The sequence below is a fragment of the Condylura cristata genome, unplaced genomic scaffold (genome assembly GCF_000260355.1).
Source record: "Condylura cristata isolate star-nosed mole 26May11 unplaced genomic scaffold, ConCri1.0 scaffold00019, whole genome shotgun sequence".
In the NCBI taxonomy this organism is placed as follows: Eukaryota; Metazoa; Chordata; class Mammalia; order Eulipotyphla; family Talpidae; genus Condylura; species Condylura cristata.
The window spans coordinates 8,907,152-8,930,640 of record NW_004567120.1 but is presented as its reverse complement, the minus strand read 5'-3'; the positions used below and the strand labels follow the sequence as shown (position 1 = coordinate 8,930,640).

The window sequence follows — 23,489 nt, the reverse complement described above, 5'->3', positions numbered from 1 at the left end:
GGGTTACCTTTTGAGTTTTGGAGCACTCAAAATTTTTTCCAAATAAATTACGGTAACAGTATTCCCATACTCAAAAAGGTACTTACTGAAGAACAAGACTAACATCAAGTTCTGAGAGCCTCCATTTCAGGGAGGAGGGGCAGGCATGTCTCTTGATTGAAGTGTGGGAGGGACTTGATCTGGTCGTTTCAGTGGACCAATCACAATGGCCAGCAGCCAGCCATTCCACACAGGGAAAGCATGTAAAGGTCAACCAATCAGAAACTGCCCCTGGCCTGTGCGCCAAAAAGGCTATATAAGCTGTGCACCCCTTGCTGAGGCCCTTCTTGTTAACCAGATGTTGCTGGTTGTGGTCCAGTCCAGGCTAGATTTTATAATAAAGTTTCCTTTGCTGTCACAGCAGCAGAGGCCTGGTCTTTCGGCCTGTTCTTTTTCTCGGCAGCAGTGCATCTCACTGGTCAGGGTATAACATCAAATTATTCCAAATAGGAATGCAAAGTATTAAGGAAAATATCTTCAGAGCAACAAGCACCCCACATTTTGTTACACCACTCAATTTCACATAGTAATAAAACTTAAATTTTCCTGGCGCTTGTATTCACTCACACACATTCAGGACTTCAGCTGCCAATAAAGGATTACTGAAGAGAATCTTTATCACTATACTATACATAGTGGGGGAAAACTGTATCCCTATAAATCGGTCGTCCTCAGCTTTTGTGGCATCTTGTAGCCTGAATAATTTTTTTTTAAAGATTTATTTATTTATTCATACAAAACTGGGATACAGGCAGTAAGTAGTGCAGGGGCGGCAAGAAGATTAACCAGAGACAGAGTGGTGTTGGGTCCTTTGCCTGGACAGACCTCCCCACCTCCCCCACAGAATCATATGCACACTGTTGTGTGGAAACAAAGAATGAGCCATGGGTGCTGGAACAGAAAAACAGGAGGCAGGAAGTATTCCTGCCTTGTGTTTGCTACCTTGTGTTCTTTGACCCCCATGTTATTGTCGCATGTTATTGATGCACTTGCTGAGAGCTTCCGCCTACCCCCCATCCCCAGGCTCCATGCTGAAGGGTATAAGAAGGGAAGGAGAGAAAAATAAAGTGTGTGCCTTTGCTTGCTGACCAAGAAGTGTGTGCTTTAATCCTGACGTCCTTCGCTCAGACCATCTCTGCTGTCGTGCTGGCGCGGCAAGTGGGGAGCAGAACAGGCCAACCGGCAGAAGAATAGTGTTGAAGGGAGCAGTGGGCGGGTCAGGAGAGGTCTGCCTTGCCAAGTGGATCACCTCCCCAGCAGGCAGGGATGGAACTCATGCTTAAGTGGCTTTAGCTTTCCAGTGCTGTGCTTTAACCTGCAGCGCCACCAGGGAGGGCCCTTGAATAACTTTTTAAAAAGCTTTAAACCCACAGATCTGATTGATCTGGAGAGGAACCAGGGATGGTAATTTCTTAGACGTACTTCAGAGTGATTCACAGGTATAGCTGGGGCTGAGAATCAGTACAACAAATGCTCCACCCCCCCACCCCCCTTTTACCCACTGCTGTACTCTTTTCCTCCTGATTATTATATCCTATTATAGCCACTCATATTTTTAACTGTCACCCAAATGTTAATTACTTCTCCAAGATTTCTGGAATTTACACTCTAGTTATTGCAAAGCAATAACCAAGCTAACTAATGTTGATGACAACACTAAACATATCCGATCAATAAATATTATTTTGACAAACGCAATTTTTTAATTTATTTGTTCATATTACACCATTTTTTTGGTTATATCCTGAATTGCACATTACAATATGATACTCCATTTTAGAAAGAAAGGGGTGTAGTTGGCTAGTGTGTTTTTAACACAAGATACAGACTAAGTAACCTCATGGGAAAGAAATCCTAAGGGGGATATTTGTAGGTAGCTTGGAATGAATGACCAGCTTGATCTATTAATAATAAAACAAAAGCAAACACAAAGCCCCAACAGAATTTAGTCCTCAAAAAAAGGACAATGACAGTGATTACTACATGAGATCCATAACAGACAGATTTCTGGGTATTTCCAGATGGGGGCCAAATACTGTGGAGTGCTAGATTATAACATCTGACTATTGAAACTTGCTCCTCTAAAAATGCCTGTCAAATTGTGAGGCATTTCTAGTACTGTCCGGCACCCTGGTAGAATATCATACTAAAGTTAGGGAGAGCTCTGTACCCCCATTTTGGCACTTGACTACTCTCAAGCTCTATCTTCTTGAAGGCACAAGAGGGCCAGCTGCTGCACCAAATAGCAGACATGGAGTTGCCCCGTCATATAGTGGGAGGTAGAGGATCAGTGCACTGTGTGTGTGAAAAGTCTCCTGAGAAACCCCAGAAATTGGCCAGTGATCCCTTCTAGGCAGCTGAGATCGTGACTGTGTGTGTGAGAATAGAAGAGAGGAAAATCGAAGTTCTGCTATTTATGTGAAGTTGAGAGGCCTAACAAAATGTGGGTTGCATTTTAGTTTGAAGATACTGTCCCTAATACTCAGAGTTTATTTTCTTACCTCTCAAATTTCATTGTTTCTTTTCCCCTACCTGTGCTCAAATGATAAATTACACCTTCTCATTTAAACTATTATCTTGCTAATACTTAAACTAGTATCATCTGTCTCTTGAGTTTCTTCTGTTCTCAAATTTAGTCTCCCTTGGTTGTCCTGTGTAGTTCTAAAGCCAAATTATATTTATTCTAGTTCCTGTTTATTTCTTTTTCCTTTCATAGTGCTTTTCTTTTGTGCTTTTAATGTGTAGAATTATATATCAACATCTAGTCAGAGCCACAACAACATAGTTAGATACCTATCTACTGCTGAGAAGCCCATTTATATTTGCTTACAGTGGTCAGTGAATTAAAAAGCATGTTGATTGAAGGAGGAGAAGCAAGTATAGCTACTTGCCTATAGCTATTTAGCAATAAAATACATGTGGCTTTGTGTATTTATATTTTAAGTGTGACAATCACTCCTGTGGTTTTTCTCTATGTGTTTTCTTTTCTTCCAAAGTTTACCATTGATCTTATGATGACAAAATCGGGAATAACGATGGACAGTTCTTAAATGGGTAGACTAAACATTCGGAACGTATTACCTTAAATGACAAGAAAGGCTGTAGCCATGAGGACCAGAAAGGTTTAGCCAAATTTATACATGATAGATTGATAGATACTAAGAAGTTAAGGGAGACTGAGATGCTTTTCACCCACTAAACTTCCACAAAACACAGTTCATATTCTAGGAATACAAAAGAGATAAGTGTGAGCAGGGAGGGAGTTACTCTAACTCCTGTGTACACGAGCATATGAATCCTATTTAAGACACATAAAATTGAGGTCAAATCTTATTGCATGGTTTATATTCAGGTTTTCCCCAGTGGGATCTGAACTTCTTGGGGCAAGTGTCCTGTTTGGTTTTGCATCCTCAATGTCTAACCTAGAATACAACTTAAGGAGGCATTTAATAGGACTGCTCAATTGCTGAAAGAGTACTATAGACTTATCATCCTTATAGACTTATCATCTTAGTTCTTGAATTCTGGTTCTCAGCTCCATTCCAATATTGAAAATGTGTTCTCAAAATGTCACTAAAAGCTCCCACATAGCAAATCATTGGTCTTTACCCATTTTTGAGTCTACCAAAGCATGCCTCTGTTGAAAATACCTCGTTTCTGCCTTCTTAAAACTTCCCTCTTCTTTGGTTTTAGAACAGTATCTTGATTCTCCTCCCACCTGCCCAACAGCTCTTTGTCTATCTTCTTTGCTAGCTCTACTTTTAGCTGCTAAGTGGAATCATTTTTCACGATTCTGTTTTTGAATCAGTTTTCTCTTCATAGTCACTCTAACAATCTCTTCTATTTCCACACATGACCAGAAATATCACAAATGCAACCATTTTGTGATGAATTCTACATCTGTATCTCCGAGAAACTTCTGCAATTTTGACTTCAATACTCTGCTACACTTGGTTTCACTTGCCTAAAATTGAATTTGTCTTCTTTTATTATCATTACTGCATTTCCTACTCTTACTAATCTTCCCAACTATCCAACCAATTTTTGACTACTGATATTCACCCTCCCTAAATTATGTTCTTTGACTAAGAACATGATAGAATCCTAAGATATCACTCATTCCTATAAATTAAACATCTTACTATGTATCATTTGTATTCCTCCACTGTTTAAAAACCATCAATATATCACCATTACCTAAAGAGTTATATGTTAACACCCTAGTCTGCCATTCACTATTCTATAATGTGGCTCCCATCTATTTTTTCAGAATTATCTCCATTCTTTTACACTGTCTATCTCTTATTTTCTTACTATTTGCCATGCCCCCAAAATACTTTATGCTTTCTTACCTCTGCATTTTTAAAATGATATTTCATGACAAAAATTCCCACTGTTGCACTTCCAATTCCTACTGCTAAAATCCATACTCATCCTTCCAAGCCTTTCCAAGATCCTTTTTCTGATAACATCTAATCTGGCAATAGCTTCCTCTTCTGAATTTCTATAATATGTTATTAACATCTCTTGTACAATACCTGTTACTATATACCTTATTTTGTAGTATTTCTGTACTTCTAACTTTCCTACAGAGACAAGGTCTTATAGTTAATAAATCTTAATAATTTCTACATCTTTCATGTCTGGCATAGTATTTTTCAGTGATCAGTGGTACAAAAACAAAAAAGATAATAAGGCCCCTCCTTGGTGGTGCAATGGGTTGAACTGCAGCACTGCAAGCTAGGCACTCCCGCTTCTCTGTGAGTTTGATTTGATTCCCTGCCCTGGAAGTGACTCTCATGGCACAGCAGACCTCTCCTGTCTTGCCCACTGCTCCCCTCAGCAGTGTAATTTATCAGTCTGCCTGTTCTGCCCCCCACTCTGTCTTTAGTGAATCCTCTCACTGCCACTGCACTCTGGCCTGTACTCCAGGTTCTGTACACATAAATAAATAAATCTTAAAAAAAATAATGAATTTTTAGGGGCCCATTTTCTAATGTCTGAGTTTGATATCGGCAAAGTTGTAATCTGGATTGATATTTAGCCAGTATCAGCACTTCCATAGTGGCTATTTACACTGCCTGCATCCATTCAGACTGGTTGGAGCCTGTGTTATACCAATTATTAATATTTTCAAAATCATTCCTAATATGATAGTCTCCCTTAAATGATTTTTTGGTGCTCCTGACAGCAACAGCACACTTGACTGAATGGATGAGACAACATCTGGGAGAACCTTCTGAGTTACCTAATGTGCTAACTTTTGGGGAGGGGACATATGTTCAGCGTAGATTTGTATTTGAAGCAACTAATCAAACCATATATGAAGACTGATATTCTAATGAAGAACACAAAACATCACCTCATTTTGTTTAAATATGAAATTGAAAACACTGCAGTTATAAGAATAATTGTAGAACTCTATTCTATATACTGTAATTTCCATCAATAAGTGATGATAATGGTGATAGACAGCAGAGCAGTAACTCTTTGTTTGTAGTTGACTCTGATTTCAGATTTTTTTTTTGGTATTGCCTCTTAATTTGAGTATATAACCTTAATAAATTTTTTTTCTCATTACCTTGAAGTGGAAGATACAGGAAGACTAAGAATGCCAGTGTTGAACAGAGAAGTATAACAATATAAAGTCAATTAAATATTGGAAAATACCCAAATTGCAAAACAGAACACAGCAGGGAAAGATAATTTTGTCAACAAAGGCACAAACATAGAGGAAATTTAGGAAAGTCCTCCATTTTGTTGCTTCTAGAATAAGACAAAAAGACAGGAGATTTGAACAAGTGTTAGCTCTATGCCCATTTTCCCTCACTTCAAGCCCTTCTACTGATGTCCAAGGCACCTTATCAACCATAGTCACTGTTTTCTATGTCTTTTTACCTCTGGATATTTGCATTGGCTGTTGCAACTTGAAATGTTTTTTTGACCCAAAATATTTTTGACCCTAGGTTCATGGAGGCACACTAACTAGAAATGAAAGGAGATCTTAATTTAGGTAACTTGGAATCAGTGCTCTAAAATTATGCAGCTTGTGAATATAGTCTTGGTGCTTCACAGTTGACAGCACTATATTCCCTTGAGCACCAAGCTCACAGAATCTCTATAGAATGACTTCTCCCACTACAATCTTTCTAGAGTCGTATGAGGTGTAAGACTAATCAGACAGGGCCTTAGCAAATGCATTTTAAAAATAAACAGCTTAGAAAGATTATGGAAATTCTTTTTGGCACAAAATAATATGATTTTACTTATCAGCTGCTTAACAGAAAGCTGAAATGATGGAATTTTTTTTTTTCAGTTTGCTTTTTAACTGACTATTAATGTTCTAATCAAGAAAGAACAGTGAAGGTTTCCACTTTCCTTAAAAGTTGGATGAGACCAGTGACAGCATGGTAGAACATTCTTATTTTAAAGATAAGGATTGAAGATAGATGGGAAGACTGTCTTGTAGTTATAGATTAGCAGTGTTTCTAACATTTTACTACGCAGTATTAACTAAAGAATTAACATGAATATATACATATAGAAATCAATATTCTTCAATTCAGTCTGACACACTGTAGACCATCTTCAATGTCTTCATACATAAAATACTGTCTTATACTCCAATCAAAACACTTCTCTCTTCTCAAACAAACAAAGATTGACCCAAATGTGAAAAAGGTGAATATAATTTACATTGTTTCCTGTCATGAACTTCACTATTGCCAAAATTTTTCCTGGACAACTCTGCATTGAGTTCTGATTCTTTCACTGGTTTGTTGGAATACAATGGTTTTTTTGAGAGTCACCAATTTTCATTCAAATTACATAATAGTTTTCAGTTCAAATACAGACTATTTTTTGGTAAGCAAACAATTCAAGGCAAATCTTACTAAATTAAATGAAGGAGTGTTTATATATTTGCTATTCCTTTCCTTTTTTCTTTTATTTCTATATGTAACTTTATAGTCTATAAAAAGGACTTTTAAAAGCAGCACAACTGATTTCTTCTTCTACTTTGAGAGTGAGGGATGAATTAAAATTACACAATCTCCCAAAGAGTGGGATAAATAGCTCAGACTGTCTGGATTATCCTGTGAGAAGCTATTATTTACCTTAGTCATAAGGTAAACATCTTATGAGAGGGGAACATCTTTTTAATTAAAGGTTGTTTTTTCTCCTCTGAGATCATGTTTCGTAGTATGGCATTACAACAAATCGCAATCACACCCAAAAATGTGTTTGAATGCTTTGGTACTTTGAGGGCTTTTGATTATCTTTGCCTCTTCTCTCCATGGAGAATGGAGAATTCTTGCACTGCAAAACCCAAAGCAAAGACTAGAAGGTGACTAGAAAGAAGCATTACCTCACTTACCTTACATGTTAAGAGCTATTGTAACATCCTTACTTTTCATAATTTAATATTTGTTTTTAAACCATCTTTTACCCAAACCACATACTTTTAAAACAATAATTTAAAATATTTATTATTAAACACAGCAAGAATGCTTGATTTTGAATTTTTTCTTTGGGGGGGGGGGAAATGTCATCTCCCCCCCACCACCACCACCAAAGTCTACAGTTACTTAAAGATACTTCTAGGAAACTGAAATTTGTTATCACTTACCTGTAGTAGTCTCCTGATATTTCACACATTTACTGGTAAAAATACTCACAGGAATGTATTTTGTTGTTTTTATTGCTGTTGTTGTTGCTTCTGGTACCTGACCACGTGCATCATGTTTTACAATACCACGTGAGCTGTAAAACGTTTTACCTGGATTCCTTGGAATTCGCTTCCGGCGGTCTCGGAATGCTGCACCCGATTGTAGGGCTTCTAGAAGATTATCCATCACACCAGTCTCATCACCCTCTGGAGGAAGGGAGAATTGGAATTAATCTTGGAGCAATTAAAGTTAAACTACAGGAAAATAAAGGGAAAAACTCCTGTCAGATTTACATAATACCCCTAAATTAAAGACATATATCTGTTTTAACATAATGGATCCTGTCAGTTTCTGGAACCACAGACTACTTTGCTTATTACGCACCATTAAGCAAAATTCATGCCAATCCCACTGTTCTTTCAACTTAAAGACCTTGTCTTTTGTATTATTGATGACACGCTCAGTATGCAAATAAACAGTAGCTGATCAGCTACTGCTGCCTTCCTTTTAAGATTCTTATAAGATATTCCTAAGCAAGAAACCACTGACCCAGCTTAATGCAATCAATGCACAGGGCGTGATTTGATGAAGCAGAGTTACACAAGGTTAAATACTGATTGTATTAACACCTTCAACATTCAACCATCATCTGCTATTATCTCACAAGACACAATTTGCAAAACATATTTGCATTCAATTCTTACCTAATCTATATCCTTTACCTATTTCAAAATGCTGATACTGTAGCAGGAAAAGGTGACCACATTGTCTAAAAGGCCACATATTACATTTGTGAAACAATAGCCAGAGTCACATCATCCCATTTAGAATGCTGTTGTGTTTCTTTTCTTGTGGGAAAGAACTGTTAAGAATCCATGAGCAGAGTACTTAAAAGATGTCTGTGGAAATTTCTAATGGAAACACGTTTAAAACATTTCACTCCACTCTTATCTTTGATGGCTCTAGTCATCAAAAACACCTTTAAGATTTGTTAGAACATTTGTCTCCAGTTGTCAATTGCCAAAAACTCTCTATTACATTGAGCAATCCACAATGAGCTGCGGCCCTGTGTCCTAACTGGCCTAGCTGATGAAAAGGACCCTAACCTAACGTGCGGTGAGTTTGAGCGGCAGGTAAATGTGTGGGTCTGAGGTAGCCAACATATTTAGACAGGAGAATAAAGAGGAGAGAAAGGGAGAAATAAAGGAGATGAAGTTGTTTGACACTATTCCAAGGTTAAATTTAAATCCTACTTTGTTTAATGAACTGAGCTATAGTCAGTATTCACTTATAGGATAAGAACAAGCTAAAATCTTCTTTGATAATTTTCTTCATTTAGCTTGAAATTTCTTCAATGTTGCAATCATTCTTTTTAAATGAATTCTCTAGTATAGGAGATGAATGAAAAAAATAATAGGAAACACAGAAGTCTTAGGTCTAATACTTGGTGAGAAGGAGAAAACCAAAGGACGGTAGAATCTGAGTAACTAACCAGGAAAAGGGGATTGTGTACTTGTAGGAATATTAAGCCTGCAGATACACTGGCACCATTATTTGCTCTTTAGAATAGAAAGACAAAAGGAACTGCAAGGAGTTTGGTATGCTTATATCCAGGACAATTTTATGCATAAGTTCTCATTACATGTTATATATCTTAATTCTCAAAAACAACACACTGAAATAGGTATTTCTATTTGTTTTTCAGCCTGGGATACTGAAATTTACAGTTTAAATATCTTATTTGAGATTATACCACTTGGCATGTGGAAGAGTCCAGATTTGAGCCTAGGTCAGCCTCTAGGTATAAACCCAGATTCACCTGACACCAAGACCAGCCTATATGACATGACAGCTAGCAGATGATGAAATAACTAGGCACATGGTAGCCAGATGATGATGTAGGTAAAATTATTATATTACTAAATATTTAAAATCAAACACTTAATTTTACATTAAATAATTAAAAATTAAACACAAATTATTAAATATTTAACTTAATGCATACAGAATTATATATTTAATTTTTTTATCAGGTAGTCATCTGTGTATTTATTTTTATACATTTCACTTCATATTAGCTGTGTTTTGAGTGCACAACAGTTTCATGTGACTACTTACTGTATTATTACACAGCACAGTTATAAACATTAGAATGACTTGATTCGATTTACACTTTACAAAGACTTATCAGAGGACTGTGGAGAATGACTTGGAGGTTGGGATGACAGAAAGGAGGGAAAATTTAGGAATGTAGAGTGATTTTCTAAGTAAGAAATAAAGGCCTAAACTAAAGGGACAGAGGAATGAATGGAGAGGATAGATATTTTGAAGATATTAATGTAGTCAACAGAACTTGGCTAGGAGGGTGACTGAGAAGGAAGGAAGGAGTCTAGCTGAACTGTAATAAACAAGTTTGAGAAAATATGATTTTCACTTTTTTGAGATACCCAAGGAATATCTCATCAATATCTGGGAAGCATTTGAAATATGGGTACAGAATACAGGGTTGATGTCTGGATTGGAGCTAATGATTTGAGTGTCTTTGCAAGCTAAGATTACCCTGAGAAGAGAAGGGGGTACAGGATGCAATTTCCATGGATGCCAACTTTTAATAGGCTGTCAGGAGATGACAGCCTATTCCTTCCCCAAAGAGAGGGAAGGAATTTTTAGAGATCTAGACATATAACAAGGAAAGAAGCACACTTACAGTGGAATTTCCTTACCCTTTTAAAAACAGTGTTTAGAAAGACAATATAGAGTGCTGATTATATAAATACATATACATAAGTCAAAATACAATAGCATACTTATGATTTAACATACATAATATGCAAATGTGAAAAATTAACATGGCAACATTATGGATATTATTTCATTAAAAGTCTCTAATGCTATTTTATACGGACTAAGAAGATAAAGACCAATATGACAAACTACAGAATGAAAAGTAATGCTTTTGATTAATTTAGTGGTTGCCATCTGACAACACTTATCAAAATTACGCTACATCATTGTATCTTAATCTTTTTTATTATTACAATTTTCACCTCATCACAAGAAGCATTTTAGACATCTGTTTCCTGATGCCCACATCATCAAAATATAACACCACAAATATACTATGTAAATATTCTTGTTATGTAGCCCTTTAGAGGGCCATAAGCCATTGTAATATTTAATATTACTCCACCAATCTCAAGAACCAATACTCATGTTCTTGGATTGATACAGCCCTGGCTGAAAAGGAAAGTGCTAAATGGAAATGTCAAAAACAAAACAAACAAAACCCAGGCCATTATAAAGAGCACTGATATTTTAAAGGACAAAAATGTTTCAGGCCACCATTACATCTTTGTTTGCGTCATGATAATTATCAAAAGTGAGAAAATTTCATGAAATGTCTAAGCCTAAGGGACTTAAAGTTTTATGACTATATTGTAGAATTGATTTATATTTCAGATAGTAGCAAACAACTAAAGCAAAATGGAAGCCAACACAGTCATTGAAAGTCATTCATTCTTCATTATAAATCAATTTCAGAAGAAATTGATATATGATTGAATTGTGGGAGATTGACAGTTCACTTAAAGATTTTCAAGTTCTTAGAATATTTATTCTTACTTAGATGTAATTAGTAGTGAATAGCTATTTTTAATTTTTGACCTATGAGGTCAAACTCAGGGGAAGATGTTGTAAGCAAGTTTTGTTCTTTTTTCTTAGTGAAAAGGAAAAAAGCTCTATTGAGTTACATATAAAACCTGAGTTTTCTGTTGCTGCTTCACTGACTGAATAAATACTAAGGAAATATTTGGTAATGTTTTCAATTTTAATATGGTAATATATGAGCACATGTCTGAAAAATAACGTTCTGAGGCGACTTTTCAATTGGTGAACATCCAGTCTAGAGGAGTTATGTGGGCTGCATGCAGTTCTGCAGAGTCTGTGTGAGCTACTTATCTTTGGGGTGTACATTTTGTTTATGATTTTCACAATGTTGGTCATTCAGTGGATGCTGAATAACTGCTGGTCTCAATCTTCAGCATAATCATTTACTTGTAAAGTGTTGACTTTATTTCCCCAGAAGTGTATGGAGATGACACAGATTAGAATTAGCACTTAGGTAAATTGCTTTTTCTGTACCTCTGTGAAGGACTATTCCTTTGTAGGGAAGCATGAAGTTTTTTTTACAACAGTTCTTTGACCTTTATTCTGATTTATCCTTTCTAAGAAATTTTTAGAGTGAAAATGTTTCAAAGACATAGTGTTTCCCTCTAGAGAGGACAGCCTTGTTTCATCTGGAAACAAATTGTATCGCCATCCTCCACAAAGGTTTGTTATTTAGGCTATTACAAAAGATTTGGTTTCCCTATAGTTGGGTTCCTCTAGTGACACAAAACCCAGTCCCCACATGCCATCTATCTGCCATAACAATGGTGCCACAGCAGGGAGGCAGGAGAGGACAAGGGAAAGCAATACCAACACTGGGCTCAACCTATTTGCTGTTCCATGTTCATCCCAGAAAGTTACTTCTTGCTCCTACCAATTAGAGGCAAGCTCATCTCTGATTTCTAACATCTTTCACTCTGTGTATTGATACCATGTAATTTTAGGAAGGTAAAAAAGAATCAAGGTCATTTTGAATCAGTGTAGCTACTTGAAATCAAATATGCATGGTGTGCATGATAAAACCATGAGAAGAGCAAGAGAGTTGAAAGATATATAGCATTACAGTTAGAGATATAAGATCAGAGCAAATTTCTAAAGGGTCCTGGGTACTGAAGTAAGAAGTTTGAATATACTTCAATGAACTCTTAAAAGGTAATTGGTTGATCTTCAAATAGACAATGATACAATAAAGGTGACATTTATGAATAGTCTTACATTGGGAAGATAATTGCAATATAAGACCACATTAAGAGGCGAGAAAAATCTCAAACAATTTGATACTAAACTTAAAGCAACTTAAAAAAGAGGAACAAACAAGACCCAACATTAATAGAAAGAATAATAAAGAACAGAAATGAACTAAATACTGAAAAGACTATGTAAGATTAACAAAATTAATAGGTGATTCAAGAGGATAAAATATATATGACACTTTTTAGGCTAACAAAGAAAATTAGAGTGAAAACATTAATAAACAAGTAGAAAGAGGAAGAATTACAACATATGGCATAGAAAAACAAAGGATCACAAGATATTACTATGAGCAATTATATGTCAGTAAGTTCAAAATTTTTGAAGAAATCAACATATTTCTAGATCAATTTAGTTTACCAAAACTAAACCAAGAAGCAATAGAAGAACTGAATAAACTGAACACAAGCCTGAAAATTGAAACAGTAATAAAATTCAACAGAAGAGAACTAAATAACTCAATAAATAACTTGGGCCACAGATCTGAACAATTCACCAATGAGTATATCCAGAGGGCAAATATACAATTGGGTAGAAGGACTTCTAATAAGGATGATGTAGGTTAAAACCAAAATCATAGATTTTCTAACTGTGATAATGGCACAATTGCTGGAGAAGGTGCAACAGGAAAGAGTCTTATTACAATGTCGTGAATGTAAAATGCAGTCATTTGGGGAAGAGATCTAGATTTATTTTAAAAATCTAAAATAGAAACACTGTATGTTCCAGCAATCTGACTCCTGGGCATTTATCCAAAGAACATGAAACCATCAACTCAAAACACTATATTACTCTACCATGTTTATTTTAACATGGCTTATAATATATAGGACATGGAGCCAACCTAAATGGTCATCAACTGATGAATGATCAAGGAGATGTAGTATATTAACACTATGTAATACAAATTAGCCATAAGAAAATGGGCCCTCCCTGGTGGCACAATGGGGTGACAGCAAAGCACTACAAAGCTAGCCAAGGCCTCTTCAGCAAGAGTTCAATCCCTGGCCAGGGAGGTGACCCACATGGCCAGCAGATCTCTCCTGAGCTGCCCTGCTGCTCCCCTCAGCAGTGTTCTTTGTTAATCTGATTGCTCTGCTCCCCATTCTGTCTCTGGTGAATCCTCACACTGGCTCTGCACCTGGTGACCTGTACCCCAGTTCCTTATGCATAAATAAATCTTAAAAGAAAAGATGAAATATTTCCATTAAGAATAAAAAGGAAGATGTATGTATAGCAAAGCAAGTTAAAAATGACAAAGACAAAGATTGAACTCTTACATTAAAGAAAATTCCACAAAGTAAACTTATAAAAACTAATGGACATTAACAAATGAAGTGAGGTTAAGAAGGAAGGGAAGGGAAAAAGGGTCAAAGGTGTTGTCGGAGGGAAATATTAAGTAAATTTCACTAAATTAAAAGAAATCCAACCAGGAGTTTTGCAAATGAAAAATATTAAGAAAAGAAGAAAACTGTCCCAGTAATATGGAAAGTGGGTCAAAGAATGAAAGAAAATAAGTATATAAAAAATACAAATTAAGCCTTAGTGACAAATATTTATTGTGCATGTAACACTTGGTAAATTTGTATGGTCAATTTTGGCATTATTGGTGAAAGAATAAAGAGAAAAATAAAATTGCTTTTTTGATCAAAGTAATGAGCATTACTAAATGGAAGTTGATAGCATAAGAAGTCAGTAATAAAAGAAATACAAGAAAAATCAGTGTTATATTCAATTTTTTCCATACTATCTCTTATGATCCAGATTAAGACCATACTGGAAGATATATGGATGTGTAGATCAAACAAAATTATAAGACTGCTTACTTATCAAAGAAGAGAGATACAAAATCCATTCTCTAGAATCTAAAAATGAAGACCCAGGGTTGACAAATAGCTCTTATAAAATAATTTAAGCCACTTGGCACTGTATCAACTGGTTGTGCAATGACAAAAATTATGAGCACCTTGTACTGCAGTTCACAAGCCTCTAGAAAGTCTCCAGTAAGAAGTTGGTGTTAGTTTGCAGTGTAGCTGCAAACGAAAGAACAACAGGGGTAATGGTGACCTGAAAAACCAACAGATGGTAACAAATATAATAGCCTAGGAAATTATACATTATCTAAGAAATCAAGATACTATTCCAAAGAGAATAAAAAAGGCCATAAATATAAAGTACTGAAGGCAGATACTCTTGCTCAAAAGAAGATAACATTGAAGAGGGAAAGAGGACATCGGAACTTAGAAGACATTACCAGAAACCATGGGTTGAGCTAGGGGCAGTGTAGTAATTAAGCAGTAGTTGAAAATTTGTAAGACAAGATAGAAAAAAACATTATGCTCGCAGGTTGAGGCCATGCACAGTGGTATATACCAAAAAGGAAAATTAATCTCAGTGCAATTAGAGTTAAAACTATAGGGGGAAATGTTGATTAGAGAGTTCATTCATTCTATTATCTCATTTCCTTGCCAGAACAGCTAATTAACAGTTTCCTACAGTGAGGTAAATCATCAGATTCCAGATAAACTTCATAGTGAAATTACACTTTTACTTAACAATTTAAATTTAAGGTTAATGTTTTAGGTACAATCTTTCATGGAATAAATACTATAAGAAGGTCATAGATAACTGGTTATTTTACGTCAATGTAATGAATAGTGAAGATTTATGTGATTACTCCCCCATGTCTACATGCTTGGCACTACCTAAAAATTTGTCAAGTGAACTGAATTAGTGAGATAACTTTTTCGAATGCATTTTCCCTTTAATGAGGAACTTTACACAAAGAATTGATTTCTAATGGTAGCGTTTCAGTGAAGGAAATTTTTTTTTTTTTTTAGCCAGAGGCACCTTTTGGCAGTTGGCCTAAGGTAAGACAGCTTAATGGCAAATGTTAGTTTAAAAATAATGTTTACGTATGTTCATTTTATCCAGTTGCCTATATGCTAGAAGGTTGGAAGAAGAAAATTAGCATTCTATAAATAAACAAGTACCTAATAAACCTGAAAGTTAACTCAAGAATACCACTGTTGATGCCTCTGGTAAAGTATCTCACATTCAATGTTTTAAATAATTAATATTTCAAAGAGACCTTTGAAATAGTCTGTGTGTCTTATCAAAATCAATCATTTACTATGGGCATGGAACACTTGTGAAAGGAAAAATAAGCAAAGACAAATTTGGAAAAAATTTCAAAACTGTCAATTCAAAATCATCCACCAAGTAAACCAAAGAATTTTCTGAAATGAAAAAGATGTTTTGTAAAGTAGGAATCTTAATATCTACCTCGTATCTGATAGCTTGCCATATATCTCAGACACTATTCTAAGATATTTACTTTGAATTCCCCTATTAACCTGTTTTCTAGGTAAAGAAACTGATCATATTTACATAAATGTGTTCAAGGTCACATAGTTGCAAGGTAACAACCAACAAATAAACCCAGGAAGCTTGTCTGTGGAACATGGTTGCCAAAATAACACAGCCCTAGAGGTAAACTTCAGCCTACTACATGGTTTTGCATAGCCTATGCTAAGAATGGTTTTCATATTTTAAATGGCTTTTTAAACATAAATGAAAAATATTAATACTTTGTGTTACACGAAAATTCCACAAAAATGAAATTTCTGTCTAAACTTTTATTATAGCTGTGCATATTTATTATGTGTTGTCTATAGTTGTTTTAATGCTAACAGCAGCAGAGCTGAGTAGTTGCAATACCTACCTTTGGCCCACAAAATCTAAAATACCATCTGACTGTTTACATAAAAAGTTTTCCAACTTCTATTTTATAGTATTCATTGTCAACATTAATGTCATACTAGGTACAGATACTTGTGGAATTCACAAGCTGTCAAGGAGATGCTGAAGGACCGTGACAACTGTTGGAATAGTAGAACAATGCTTCACCAGAGACTGAAGGTGGGAATGAACATGAGCAGTCAAAGTAAGTGAACATGAGCAGCTAAGTGGAGATGCTTCCATTAAGACTACCAAAGTCAAGAATGAGACAGTATAATGAAGTAACACCTTTATATACATTTCTATCTGCATTTACATTTGAGTTCTTGAAGACTAGTTTCAAAAGAGCAGTTTCAAAAGAGTTTTGTTTTTTCCAAAGGCATGTGGGAGATGTAGTTTCTAAGCTTTGATTTCCTATCTGAGAAACAGCCTAATTGACATAGAATAAATTCAGCTCCTTTACAGAAGACTTAGCTCCTTATTTATGAATTCAACTGGATTGACATATCAGAATACAATACCATATAAAAAGCCTAACCACTTCTTAAAGAAATACAAACACAAGCCTAGTAGAGTAGAGAAGGAAAGGTATAGGTTTAACTTCTAGAGTTCCATCATGAAGTCAAATGTACTGGTATCTTTCTCAGTACCTAGCACAGGTGAAAGGTTAGTGTGGGATAGATGTGGTTTTTCAGTAATGGGCATCGTGTGACTATAGTCAGGATGTTTTAACAAATAACACGCACTATGGCAGTAATGGCAGCGAACTGCCAAGTTAAAAATGCTGTGAAACTGTTACTCTTATAATTGCTGATACGCTAGCCCAGCTATTGAACTGTAGTGATCTTTTGCTTACTAGATTCTATGGTAGATCAGCTCTGAAATCAAGTTTCTATACAACTATAGAAAAGCAGTAACATCCTCATTTCACTTTTTGCACAGGAAATTAAGTGTTGTAATATATTTGTTAAAAGCAAGGAATCTTGTGTGTAGGGGGGAGGGGGGTGTGGTGGATTGATAACCTTTTTTTTTCTGAATGCCCAGAAGAATACAATACACATTGCTGCAAACTTATTTGTCCTTATTACAACTACCACTTTCAAATTGAGGATCATATATATGTATTATATAATTTTGTTAAATTGAGAATCATATATATTTTTAATAGGATATTATATAATTTTGTTTGTAAAAAGCAAAAGGTATGAAAAATAGGCATATATAACCACTTACTTTATTGAATACTCTCAACTCAGTAAAGGTAAAACATAAAAATGATTTTCTTTCTTTTTTTTTAAAACATTTTCACCTCCCTGGTTGGGGATCAACTGGTGCCACAGTGCCTGTGGATAGCTTCATAGTACTGTGCTTTAAACCCTTTGCGCCACCAAGGAGAACCCTGTTTTTCATTTTCCTCACAACTGTTCCCATACATGCAATGGCAAATCTCCCTTAACTACATCCTGGGATAATTCTTTAATATTCTGGTTTAGTTTAAATACAATCTTACATTTGCTCCAAAGTTTTGAGTTTTTCCTTCTCCCTTTGCTGGTTTTAAGCCTAGATGTTTGGAGGGGAGAGTGCTTCCCTACTCTTGTACTTCCTACTCTCTCACGGAGGAATTAGATCCTTTATCAGGTGAGGCAGGAAGAAGGAATATTATTTAAATGGCTACTCTGTAACTCTCTTCATAAACATGTTGCTTGACTTACAAGAAACAGAAGTGGGGGTTGTATAATGCTTGTAGAAGTAAGGGGTATAGGAAATAAGCTTCATCAGCTGCATGGCAAGGCTCCCTGAAGAAAAGAAACACCCTTTAAGATACAATCATGACTCTAACCCACCAGTACTGTAGCTGTAGTCATTCACTGAGGGTATTGTTTTAGCATCTTGATGGCCACTGTCACCTACCTATGTGTTCTACCCATATACACCTACTACACTTAGTATTTATTTTCTCTTCTGCCATTTGCAAATTGCTTTGCCTCTTTGTGTTCTTTGAGTTTCTACACCTCAGTAAAAAGCTCAGATTGATTCAACCAGTACAGAATTGCCTTTTGGGAGGAGTGTTCATGCAAGGTATTCTCTTACAAAATAGTCCAGTAAATACAGATGGATGTCCTTGGGTCAAGAATCAATTCTAGACCAATTATAAAGTAGATGAGAATCACATGGCATGAAACATGGTAAGGTTTTTAGAGGCTGCCTATAGCTACTTGCTTCCAAAACGGAGCTGAAGGTATATACTTCTGGTTTGCATTATCATAATTCAATAGTGTAATTTATGTTGACATTTCAAAATGGGAAAGGGATGGATTTACCTTTAAGCTTTGATCTAAATACCGCAACTCTAAAGTGATGATCAATAACTTGCTTCAGGAAAGAGCCAGTCTCACTCTAAGCAAGGCTTGATTCTTTTCATGTCTACTAGAATAGATTTGTCCTCCTAACCATCCCACTGCTGTTTCCTGATGGAATTAAAAGAGGTTACTGAAAGATAATTTATAGATAGCAGACCAAAGTATCACTGGACATCTGTGGCCTCTGTAAGACTCTGAGAAGTAATCTTACTTTCAAAGGATTTTAGTTTTTTTTTTATGATGGAGATGCCTTATCTGCAGAACCACTGTTAAAAATATTGTTTCCAACTCAGATCCAAATAATCAGCTACTCCTGAATAATGCTACTTACAAAAAATTCCATTAGCTCATGGTCTGTATATCTTAAGATTAATTTAATTATCCATGGGCCTCCCTGGTGGCACAAGGGGTTAAGTTTCACCACTATCAAACTATAAGCATGAGTTCGATCTCCTTGAAACCAAAACTGCTACAAATAAAATCAAGAAGGTAGAAGAAAACTCAGAAAAGTAACTCAAAGTGATAGACTTTAGAACAGACTTTAGAACAGTTAATCTTAGAGACAGAACAACATTCGGAAAAATTAATGAGCTCAGAAAGGCAATCAATGAAAAGAAGGTAGCATTTCAAGCTTTAAATAAGAAAATAACAGATTGAAGATGAAAAGAACTCAATAAATGAGATCAAGAGTTCCAAAAGAAAGCTATGGTAGCAGAATAGAGCAAATGGAGGTATTGAATATTAATCACTGAGCTCAAAGATACCGAAGTAGACATGATTTAGTTGGAAAGAGAAAGAAATAAGATCTAAAATAATATGAAGGACTATGAGAACAGGCTGACTCTATTAGGAATGGAATGTAGGAAAATGGGTATCCCAGAAAGTGTAGAGAAGGAGAAATAAACAAGCAGATAAAGTCAAAGAAAAAATTGCAAACCTAGGGAAGCAAATGAATATACATGTTTATAAAGCTAAAGGAACACCAGGTTATGGAAATGCACTCATATGCTAAGACATGGAATAGTGAAATACTCAAAAGTTCAAGACAAGAGTATCAAAAGTTGAGTGGAGAGGGGAGAAATGAGGTAACATAATCATCAGGCTTTCATTAGATTTCTCAGCATAAACTCCACAGGTCAAAAGAGACTAGAAAGCCTTATGCAAAACAGTCAAAGGCAAAAATTGCTAGCAAAGAATACTACATACCGTAAGACTCTTTTTCAAATATGAAGGAGAAATAAAGCTTTCCCATAAAAACAAAAGCTGACACTAAAATCTCCCCTACAAGAAATGTTGAAAGGAGCTCTCCTACTAAAATGAAGACAGTCTACAATAATCAAAAAAGGAAATAGATAGAACCAGAAAACTAAAGACAAAATGATAATTACATGTGCTCATGTGACACAAGCTATGCAACCTCTGTCGACAGACACGGTATGGATAGAGGGGAAATGCTCTGAAAAATCAGACTTCCCACGCTAACTTATGTTACGACCTCCCTTTTTTGTATAATCATAATATCAAAACATTCGGAGCAACCTTCAGTTTACCATTGGATTGCCTCAGCCTCAGAAGGAACTACCTGGCCCTGACAAGCAAGTACTGCACAAGGGTGAGAAATTCCTCTTGAAGTCAAAAGTCATTAAACAACTGGCTGATTAATAAAAACAAATGGTTCTTACTGCAAAGTCTCTCTCACTGCCAGACTGAGGAAAACCCAAATCTTATCAGTCTATGTCACAGAGCCTTCTATTCAGTTTCTAAATAACCACTCAAGCTTTCTACTATCTAGGCTTTAGATATGGAAATTTACCCAAGTCCCCTATTCAGAGCTAATCAGGTTTTCTACCATCTAGACTTGAAGAAAATTCACTTAAACTTTCTAACAAGTTTTTCAAAGAACCTTACTGTAATTTGATTTACAAGAAATGTCCTCTTCTTGCCCTCACTTTACTTTACCCCTAAGAAGTCTCTATGAGAATGAAAGCCCTTCAGTAATAGATAATGTTTAAGGGACTTTATTTTGGTTAATCTTCACTGTGGTAAATATAGCAATAGTAGTCTTAAACTTTGTAAATCTATGTACCTTTCTTAACCTTGATTGATTAAAAAAATGTTATAATCTCAACTAAAGGTCAAAATGACCCCAGACTATTCTTAAAAAAAAAAAAAAAGGGTGATTGTGATCTCAACTCATTTCATATGCTAATATCTTCCCTCAGCCTGTTTGAAGTGTATAAAATAAACCTCTGCTGAAGGCAGAGCAGGAAGACTTGCACCCAACTCCCATTCCCTTGTCTTCTTCCAGCCCGCTCCCCTTTCCCCCCTTTTTCTAGGAATCTCCCAGGGCCTACACCATTCCCACCTTGAGACCCTGCCTGTTCTGAACCCCAATAATCCGTGATCGGGGACAAAGTGTCTTTGACACTCATGTATCAATAATCACCCTGAAGATAAATGGACTGAACTCTCCAATCTAAAAGGTACAGAATGAGCAGATGTTTCAAGAAGAAAAACCAAATTATATGCCGCTTACAAGAGACTCAATTAAAATAGAAGGACAAACATAGAATAAAGGGATGGAAACTGGTACTCCAAATCAACAGAAAATTTTAAGATGTAGCCACCCCTCTAGTTGTGTAACAGGTACAGGTTTCATGAACTCCACCTCCACTCCAGATACTGGAAATCCAAATCCCATCAGTACCAAGGAGAAGCACACTGGGATGTGAGGGAGGAGCTGAGCAGCCAGATTGGGATAAAACCAGACATGTGGGCTCTGGGGGTCTCTAGGCCTGGTGGTTCCAGCTGATTGTTTTGGCTCTCAATCGGTTTTCAGCGTGCCAGTGGAGTCCATCCAAGTCAGCAGAACTGGTAGGACATTCCAGTTAACTTGTATTTCTCTCCCTCTTTCCAATAAATCCATTATTTAACCTTTTTGAGTGTTTCCATAATACAATTGAATCATAAGCATGCATGAAGACCCACAGACAGGCAACCCAATTCACATTGGGGTGCCCTTTAACAGTTGTATCAGATAAAAATATATTTCAGGCTCTCCCTGGTGGCACAGCGGGTTAAAGCACTGCACTGAGAAGCTTAAGCCACTTCCTCATGAATTCGATCCCAGCCAGCCCCAGAGGTGACCACATGGCACCACAGACCTCTCCTGACCTGCCCTCTGCTCCCCTCAGCAGTGTACTTCCTGGATCTGCCTGTTCTGCTCCCAGCTCTGTCTCTGGTGAATCCTCTCACCGCCCCTGAGCCTCTGGCCTGTACCCCAGTTCTGTATGTATAAATGTATGTATAAATAAATCTTAAAAAAATACATATATATATATTTCCAGGCCCTTCCTGGTAGTGCAGAGGACTAATGCACAGCACTGCAAGCTAGCTGCAGCTGATTCAGTGAGCATTCCATCTCTGGCCCTAGAGGTGACCCACATGGTGTGGACCCACCTGCTGCTCCACTCAGCAGTGTATTTCCTCAATCTGTTCCGCTCCCCACTCTGTCTCTGGTGAATCCTCTCACAGCCCCTGCACCTCTGTCCTCTACCCCAGTTCTGTATGCATAAATAAATAGATCTTTTATATATATATATATATATATATATATATATATATTCCATTCAACAAAGATAGGAAGGTACAAAATGGATATTATTATAATGATAAAGTGATCAATATAATCAGATGATACAATAATTCTCAACATATATGCACTGAATATAGCAACAGCAAAACATATAAAGCAAGTATTAGCAGACACACAGAGACATTGAAGGCAACACAATAATAGTAGGGGAAGTTAATATCCTACCTACAGTATTGAACAGACAGTTATATGAACAGAAAGAAAATTACCAAGGAAACAACAACATTAAATGGCAAATTGTACGAGATGGACATAATATATGTTTATAGACCATTACACTCCAACAAGCAGAAAACATTCTTTTCATGTGCTCACAGAAATTTTCAAGGGTAGAACATGAATTAGGACACACAACAAGTTGAATAAATTTATAAAGACTGAAATCATATCAACTTTTTAGATCATGACAACATGAAACTTGAAATTAACCAAAAATTAGGGAGGGACCACAAATATGTGGAGAATAAACAGTATATTACTGAAAAGCTACTAGGTCAAGGAGGAAGTCAAAGGTCACACAAAAAAATGACAATAAATAATGAAGACATGAAAAATTATGTTATTATGCTGTAATGGACACAGCAAAAGTTGTGATAAGTAAAAGTTTGTAGCAATCAATTCATACCTTATGAAGGAAAAAGAATAACAAAAAATAAAACTATGTTTACCCATCAAAGAACTGGAAAAAAATGACCTAAGTCAGTAGATAGAAGGAAATAATATAAATAGCAGCATGTATTAGCAAAACACAGGTAAAAAGGCAATGTAAAAGTGTTTTTGCAAAGATTACAAAAATAGATAAATCTTTAATCAGACTCACAAATGTGAAGAGAAAGCACAAATACAATCAGAAATGAAAGAGATGTTATAATAGATACTAAAGAAATACAAAGAATAATAAAAAGCACATTATAAACACTTGCACAGCAACAGAATGGACAACCTAGGAGAAACAGAAATCTCACAGAAGCACACATTTCAAGATTGAATCAGGAAGAAGAAAATTTGATTAGACCAATCAGGAGTAAATAAATGGAGAGTACTTAAAAGTCTCCCATGAAGCAAGTACACAGGAAAAGATGGTTTCAGTAGTGAATTATATCAAACTTT

The 23,489-nt window shown here is 36.0% G+C and overlaps 1 protein-coding gene across 1 annotated transcript in view; it reads right to left on the bottom strand.

Annotated features, from left to right (window-relative positions):
* The window catches only part of DIAPH2 (diaphanous-related formin 2), an 831,186-nt gene that overhangs the window by 142,407 nt on the left and 665,290 nt on the right, over positions 1-23,489 (bottom strand). Inside the window, exon 26 of the mRNA XM_004685633.2 lies at positions 7,817-7,912. Within this exon, the coding sequence (XP_004685690.1) occupies positions 7,817-7,912 (96 nt within the window). The remainder of the gene's footprint in view (positions 1-7,816; positions 7,913-23,489) is intronic.